At 39.2% G+C, this 8367-nt stretch overlaps 3 protein-coding genes across 3 annotated transcripts; 2 read left to right on the forward strand and 1 right to left on the reverse strand.

Moving 5' to 3' along the window:
* Window positions 1–2262: 2262 nt before the first annotated feature.
* Window positions 2263–3318, reverse strand: LOC126703320 (germin-like protein subfamily 1 member 20). Its single transcript, XM_050402285.1, has 2 exons — window positions 3140–3318; window positions 2263–2958 (listed from the first exon to the last, which is right to left on the reverse strand). Exons 1-2 carry the CDS (start codon window positions 3264–3266, stop codon window positions 2423–2425), a joined length of 663 nt encoding a protein of 220 aa, XP_050258242.1. The 5' UTR covers window positions 3267–3318; the 3' UTR covers window positions 2263–2422.
* A 2487-nt stretch (window positions 3319–5805) lies between these two features.
* On the forward strand, window positions 5806–6711 carry LOC126703874 (uncharacterized). The gene has a single exon (XM_050402934.1). The coding sequence runs from the start codon at window positions 5806–5808 to the stop codon at window positions 6709–6711; it is 906 nt and encodes a 301-aa protein (XP_050258891.1).
* A 113-nt stretch (window positions 6712–6824) lies between these two features.
* LOC126703875 (uncharacterized) lies at window positions 6825–8027 on the forward strand. The gene has a single exon (XM_050402936.1). The coding sequence runs from the start codon at window positions 6825–6827 to the stop codon at window positions 8025–8027; it is 1203 nt and encodes a 400-aa protein (XP_050258893.1).
* The last annotated feature ends 340 nt before the right edge of the window (window positions 8028–8367 follow it).

Raw genomic sequence — 8367 nt, forward strand, 5'->3', positions numbered from 1 at the left:
CTTCTCCAAAAATGGGAAATAATGTTAGTTTTCATGTGAAATAATCAAGATTCATTTTCATTTTCTAATAAAAATTATATATTTTCCTTTTTTTGTGTTTTGATGCATATCTCAATATATTATAATGTATTACATAATATCTTGCCATATATAATAATTGAAAGTAAAATGCAATATGTTTTCTTGCAAAAAAAAAAATAACAATTAGAAAAAATAAGATATAGACTTCCTTACTAAATATATATTATATATTAGAATGTAATCACATTATTTTGAGATGGATTTGGGACTATTAATTACTATTAATTACTTAAAGTCTCAACTACTATTCTCATTTTTTGCTTAACGAAAAAAAATTATTTGAAATATTGTTCGGATTTCAGACTAGTGTATTCATAAAATCTAAAGCATTTTGACCTCAAAAAAATAAAAATAAAAACTCTAATGCATTTTATAGGTGACTACTTGAAAAATAAAATCTTTTGGTTTATAATGGATAAGTGTTTTCTTTAAGGAATTGTGGATAATGCTTAATTTTATCTTGCAACATCATTATGGACTATTAAGACTTAACGTAATTTTTCTCATCAATGATACATCATTCATGTATTATCCTTAATGCTTGAGAAACTAGGAGGAAAGAACCAAGCTCTAGAAGAGGCTTGACAATTGAAACGAAGCCATACATGATCTTCTGTATGTAAGAGGATTATCCCTTACAAACAAAGGAATATGTCTGACTTCATCTCTGGTTTATCCCTCTATCAAGCCTCTGCTTCTTTTCTTTTTTAATTTTTTTTACGAAATTTACAGAACCAAGGCTATCAAATAGTAGTGGGTATATATCAACTTGAATTTATGAAAATTTTATTGATTTTGAATTTCTTATTTAGAAATTTAATTTGCTAAATTAGAGCACACGTACAATTTCAACAGAATTTTTGCATTTTGGAAATAATTTGAAAATCCAAAATTTTTCAATTGAAAATGAAATAACCAAAATTTGGGTAAAATTTTAACTGAAATTATGCATTTTGAAAATTTGATGTTTTTAGGTGGGTAATCAAAAAACCAAATTTAGCAGAATTTTGACAAAATTTCCACGTTTTAAAAGAAATTTGAAATTTTAATATTTTGGGTGGAAAATAATTATAAAAAACCCATAATTTATCGTTATTTTGATAGATTCCGACATTGGTTAATATGATCATGAAGTATGTATGCCTGCATATGTTACATGGAGTAATGCTAAGACCATATAAAATGACCCAACTTGTACCACAGTTCATCTACATAGCGAGTTGTGAGTGGTAGAAGTATGTCCTCACATGAACCCAACATCACATCTTTACCACTCACAACTCACCACATGAACGAATTATAAGTGGGTAGAGATAGCATAAATCGTAGGTAATAGCGAAAGTTACGACTCCTAGAAATTTTTGTCGTAAACTTTTCTAGTTTATCGTAGTGAAATTACTTGTGTTTGCATAGAGGTCTTCTCGATCTCAGAAGTGGTCAAACCATACGTCTTTGCAAAGCTTAGGACACCCACCTATTGAAATTTGAACATGCTTTGGTTTGGGTAGTCTTTATCTCACACAACCTTTCCAACAATATATTGCTTGTGTGATTCAAAGATTGTTTGGCTTGGTTTCGATTAAACCCTCAATGTGGTTTGAGTTTTGGTGTTGGAGAGTTTTCTCGTTTGTGTGATATCTTTCTCGTTTTAGGTCAAATTTAGCGGATCCTCTTATTCTTTAGAAGTTAATTGACATGTCTTCACCTTGGTGCAAAAATCTTTATGATCAAACAGTTTAATTATTTTAGCCTAACCTTACACTTGAGTTTTTGTTAAAAACTCTCATGTTTGAGGTATTTTGACTAAATTTATCAAAGTGAGGGTGTTTGATTGGGTTTCTTGGTCTTGATTTCTTCATGTGTGTAATTATGCTTGTTGATGCAAATACGTCATCATTTTAATCAATGAATAAGTAGAAATTATCTCACTCGCTGATTTTGTAAGTAAGCTTGGGATGTAGCACATAAACAAGAAAGGACTAAGCTGATTGGAATACGACATGTGGGCGGAAAAATGATTTCTTAAATGAAACACGTTTTTTGTTTTCTAACTTAACATGTACTTGAGCTTCAGTAAACCTTAACTAGCCCTATTTTAATTAAATGTGCATTTTTTTTATTATTATAAATATATAGTTGCCATAAGACATGCATGGATTAAAAGAAAAATGAAAAAGGATGTGCTTAACAAAATGCCAACATTTTCTTTATTACAAATCCTCCAAAAAAGAGTTACATAAACAATTGTTTTATTTTAATCTAGTTATGATTGCAATGAGATAAACAGAGCCATATATCTAGTGCTTCATAGCACTGACAATTACTTTTTCTAATTGAAAATTTAGAATTCTTTCTGAAGATATTCAACCACTTTCTTGTCAAGTTGGAAGGCCTTGGTCAGAACATCAAGATTAATGGGAGGATTGGATCCAAAAACAGCATTTGCTATTGTGATTGCGCCTGCATTTTGGCTGCTTAAACCAGAAATGGCAATTGCATTGGTTTTTCCCACATTGACTTGAAAGTGAATGAGACCAACTGGAAAGACAAAGACATCTCCTTTGTTTAGGGTTTTGGTGAAGAGGCGATTATCAGTGTTGGATGTTACAAAACCAACGAAGAGAGTACCCTCCAAGACTACTAGGATTTCAGTGCCGCGAGGGTGAGTGTGGGGAGGATTTTGTCCATATGGTGCAAAGTCGATTCGAGCAAGGGATATGCCAAGGGTATTGAGGCCAGGAAATGTGTCCACATTCACATTAGTGACATTTGACCCAACTTTATTATATGTGTTCCCAGGAATGTTCAATCCACGAAAGTAGAAATCATCAGCTGTGACAAGCTTTGGATCCTTGCAGAACTTTCCATTAACAAATACTGCATAAAGGAATATTTGTTATGGACACATTAAAAAGAATGCTTAAAACTTCAATGCAGAAAATAATAAGGCCAAGTAGCTAATATTATTTCATCCATATTTATATTCTAGTTAGTGTAGATTCTTTACATGACAAAAATAATGCAGAAACTTGAAAAAAGAAAAAAGAAGAGTTTGTACCAGCTGACTTGTCGGAGTAGTCCTTTACTGCAACACAGAAGTCCTGCAGAGGAGCGGGGTCAGAGGCAGAGGCAAGAGAGAATGCCAAGGCGAAGAGGGCAACAGTTACAAGGTAAGCTTTACTCATATTTCAGGCTTACACGATCTTCTGTTCTATATTTTTTTGCTTCGGGATTCGGGTTAGGGATGAAAACTGTTGAATGGAAAGCATATCTATTTATAGATTAGACACTTTGAATAGGTCTGATTTTCCATATGTGAATGATGCATTAAGTCTTCGACTAGTACCAATTTTCTTTTTGATATCCAAATTATTCTTTAACCACTATCACGCGCCTTAAATGTTCACCAAATTAGACCAGTTCAATGAGATAACGTTACGCTTATATGTGTACTAAACCTGTACTCTGTCCACAAAAGATAAAGCTCTCAACTTATTGAACACACCATCTCTACGTATATTCAACTTGGATGTGTTTCTCAAAACAAAAACTAAACTTGGATGTATCTTTATTTCAAGGGGTTGTTAATAACTTAATATTTTGGTGGAAAGTTTCTGCGTGACTTCGGCTTACTTCAACGAAAGTGCTTGAGAAATACTATTGTAGAACCCATAATTAGATGGATTCAAAGCTTCTAGTGTATTACGTAACTGCAATAATGAAAGTCCAATTGAAGATCAAGTGGTGAAGTCTTTGCCAATGGAAGGCACCATAACCTTTCAAATGTACTTAAATTTCTTCATTCAATTATATTTCTTAATCTAATTCATGTTAGGAATTTAACCTAATTCATGAAACTAAGAGAAACGAAAAACAGAGAAAACAAATATATATATGCACCAAGAACAATCACATGACACAAAGATTTATGTAGTTCAACAATATGTGCCTATGTCCATGGAGTTGTGTGATTTTTACTATATTAGGGAGAAAAATACAATTTTCAATACAACAAACTCTAATTTGAGGTAACAAATAAATACCCCAAGTAACAGGACCGAAGTGGGCTTAGACCTATTAGCCCAAGCCTTTACTCCATGGACTATGCCTCACAAAAAATCTCAATTATAATTAGAGAGGTGCTACGTCCACAACATTTTTATAATATTTTCACAACAAATCATAGGTGATTAGTTATTATTGGTTCAAATTTGAAACTAATACTAAGATTACTTTTTTGCTCCAACAATAACAACCAGTAACTATCTACCACTTAAGATTTGTTGTAAAAATATTGTGAAAATATTGTGGACGTATCATTTCTCTTATAATTATCACGCTTCCAAGTCAGATTAGGTCACAATTCAAGTCGAACACATAATCTAAGCTCCATGAAACCAACACAGGCCCTTCGATTGACACTTTGACCCTAAGTGGGAGTGTCAATTGGCAGTCCTAGGGCCTAAATTGTAGTGACAATGCACTTATGCTTAGAATTGAAACTCCAATTTCCTGAATTTTAGCTCCACTCTTTGATTCAAGATCCCAAGAGGTAATACATGAGTTCAAAAACTCCAAGATAGAGGAATGTGAGAGAAATATGAAAATCCACATTCCTCTATAAAATCAAGAGGAACCCATCAGAAAAAGGATGTAGTCTTAGGTATTTAGAAATATATATATATATATATATATATATTGAAGGGGCAAAATTTAGCATAATGGATTATCACCACATTGGGCCTGACGGATCCAAGCCCATGGGCTGGCAACAGTAGAGCCCAGGGCCTAGAGCAATTCCATATTCTTGTTGCACACGTAGAGTCTCCAAGGAAATCAGAAACATAGCGCAAAGAGCATTCCGGAAGATACGCGCGTTAATCCACTCTACAAGGAAATGTCTTGTCCATCACGTTTGGGATTGCTCAAGAGGATTCCTATAAGGAAAAGACTTCTACATCAAGGAGAGGTCAACCTACTACTATAAAAGCCCTAATACCCTCACAAATCAAGGTACTCATGATTTACCCTTTCTGGCACTCTAGAGTTGAGAACAATTCTAATTTGACCGTCGGAGGGTATTTGGCCGACACCACACCGGTGCCCTCGGCGAGATCACTTCTTTCTTCTTGCAGGTTGTTAGTTTAAGCGAGCGTTGATCGTGTAGCTCACTGGTGATTTTACGGCATCCTCAGTTGGCACTGTCTGTGGGGAACGCGAAGAGTTTAAGCCAAACTATCGCCTCCCAGACATAAGAGTCGCATGGTACTCACTCGCTCGATGGCTACCACCAACAACGTTCAAGAAGACGAGCCGCCAAGATCTACTGCATTAGAAAGACAGGTCCAGACTCTCATGGCAGTCGTAGAACGACTCACAAAGCAGAACCATGATCTGGAGGAGCAGCTATGCCAAAGGGATGTAGGACCTAACCTTCAGGAGGAAAACCAGGAAGGTAACAGCGCCGAACGAAGGGACCAGGAAAGGCCAGAGGGTAGCAACGCCCCAAGCCGGCCAGAGTGGCAAAACACAAGCCTTCCATCTCTCATGGATTTCGCCCCTCCGCCTATTATCGCAGAGATGCAGGCGATGAAGGAGCAGATGAAGGTCATGATGAATGCCCTCAAGGGATGAGTATCATCTGATCTCGACGACCTAGTGAACAGAACCGACTCACTATTCACCACGTCCGTCAACTCATTCCCCTTGCCACCAAAGTTCCGGATGCCCCAGATCGAAAGTTACGACGGGGTCAAAGACCCCCTCGATCATCTAGAGACCTTCAAGACTCTAATGCACCTTCAGGGGGTACCAGACAAGATCATGTGTAGGGCATTCTCGACCACGCTGAAGGGCCCTGCGAGGGTTTGGTTCAGTAGATTAACACGAAACTCCATCAATACTTTCAAGGAGTTGAGCGCCCAGTTCACCTTGCACTTTATAGGCGGACATCGGTACAAAAGGTCCACCGCGTGCTTAATGAGCATCAAGCAGCGAGAAGACGAAACGCTGCGGGCCTACATAACTCGTTTCAACAAAGAAGCCCTTTCGATTGACGAAGCTGACGATAAGATACTCATAGCTGCATTTACTAGCGAGCTACGGAAGGGTAAGTTCTTGTTTTCTTTATACAAGAATGACCTGAAGACCATGACGGACGTTCTCTACAGAGCTACCAAATACATGAATGCAGAAGATGCATTGCTAGCCCGCGAGGAAAAGCCTAAGAAGAGGGAGAGGCAGGAGAACACACGACAAGAAAGGGGGCGAAAGGTTGCTAGAACCGGGGATCAACGAGATGAAAAGCGCCCTAGACCCCCCACTGGAAGGTTCACCAATTTCACCCCATTAACCGCTCCGATCGATCAAGTATTGATGCAAATCAAAGATGAAGAAGCATTGACGTTCCCTGGTAAATTAAAGGGAGATCCCAACAAAAGACCAAGAGACAAGTATTGTCGCTTTCACCGAGACCACAGGCACGACACAGCCAACTACTACAACCTGAAGCAGCAAATTAAGGCCCTTATCAGGAAGGGAAGCTACAGAGGTTCGTCAGCAGGGAAAGAACCAATATGCCGGAGGAACAGGCCCCACGACGGGAGAACGAACGCCCTAGACCACCTATAGGGGACATAAGAATGATCGTAGGGGGCATAGCCGCAACCGAATCTTCCAAGAAAGCCCGCAAAACCTACCTCAGGATGGTCCATAGCGTCCAACTCACAGGATCCATACCAAAGATGCCGCGAATAGATAACCCTGTCATAAGATTTTCAAAGGATGATGCTCGAAGACTTCACCATCCTCATGACGACGCACTTATGGTCAGCTTGCAAATAGGGGATTATAACATGCATCGGGTACTCGTTGACAACGGCAGCTCAGCAGACATCCTGTACTATCCAGCATTCCATCAAATAAGGATCGACAGGGAACAGTTGACCCCAACGAATGCCCCACTCGTGGGATTTGGGGGTACGAAGGTATTCCCTTTAGGCGCAATAACACTAGCTGTGACGGCGGGTGACTATCCCCAGCAGATCACTAAGGAGGTAACGTTTCTTGTAGTTGACTGCTCGTCCGCCTACAATGTCATTCTCAGGCGACCCACTCTCAATTCCTGGAAGGCAGTAACTTCAACATACCACCTGATGATCAAATTCCCGACGGAATATGGGGTGGGAGAACTGCGAGGAAATCAAATAGCAGTGCGAGAATGCTATATTGCCATGTTAGAAATGGAGGATCAGCAACAAACGATGTGCATCGGAAAGCAGCGAGCATTAGCAGAGCCAGTTGAAGAGCTAAAAGAAGTAAGACTTGACGACACGCGGCCTAAACGGACGACTAAAATTGGCATGCTAGCCAGTTGGCCAGTACGCCAGACGATCACGACTTTCCTAAGAAATAATCAAGACGTCTTCGCCTGGAGTCATGAAGACATGCCAAGAATCGACCCCTCAGTCATGGTCCACAAGTTGAATGTGTCGCCCTCATTCCCTCCAATCCGGCAAAAGAAAAGATTCTTCGCCCAGGAGCGGGACAAGGCCATAGCCGAGGAGGTTCGAAAGTTACTGGAATCAGGTTTCATCCGGGAAGTATACTATCCCGACTGGTTGGCAAACGTCGTTATGGTGAAGAAGGCCAATGGAAACTGGAGAATGTGCGTAGATTTCATAGACCTCAACAAGGCTTGCCCCAAAGACAACTACCCGCTCCCACGGATAGATACCTTGGTGGATTCAACTGCAAGACACCAGCTCCTAAGTTTTATGGACGCTTTCTCTGGCTACAACCAGATCAGGATGGACGAATCTGATCAAGAGAATACCTCGCTACAAGGTTATGCCTTTCGAACTCAAAAATGTTGGGGCAACATACCAAAGGCTAATGAACAAGATGTTTGCACATCAGATCGACAGGAACGTTCAGGTTTATGTTGACGACATGTTGGTAAAAAGCCTACACGAAGTTGATCACTTAGACGACCTCAAGGAAACATTCGATACACTCCGATCATTCAACATGAAGCTGAATCCAAACAAGTGCGCATTCGAAGTAACGGCTGAAAAATTCTTGGGTTTCATGGTGTCCCAAAGAGGAATAGAGGTCAATTCGAAGAAGGTGCTGGCCATAATGGAGTTAGAACCACCAAGGACGGTTAAGGAGGTTCAAAGTTTAAATGGAAAGATCGCAGCTCTAAACAGGTTCGTCTCAAGGGCGACGGACAGGTGTTTACCATTCTTCCGCACTCTAAGGAAATCATTTGAGTGGATGGATGAA

Source organism: Quercus robur, chromosome 10, assembly GCF_932294415.1.
Source record: "Quercus robur chromosome 10, dhQueRobu3.1, whole genome shotgun sequence".
NCBI lineage: Eukaryota > Viridiplantae > Streptophyta > Magnoliopsida > Fagales > Fagaceae > Quercus > Quercus robur.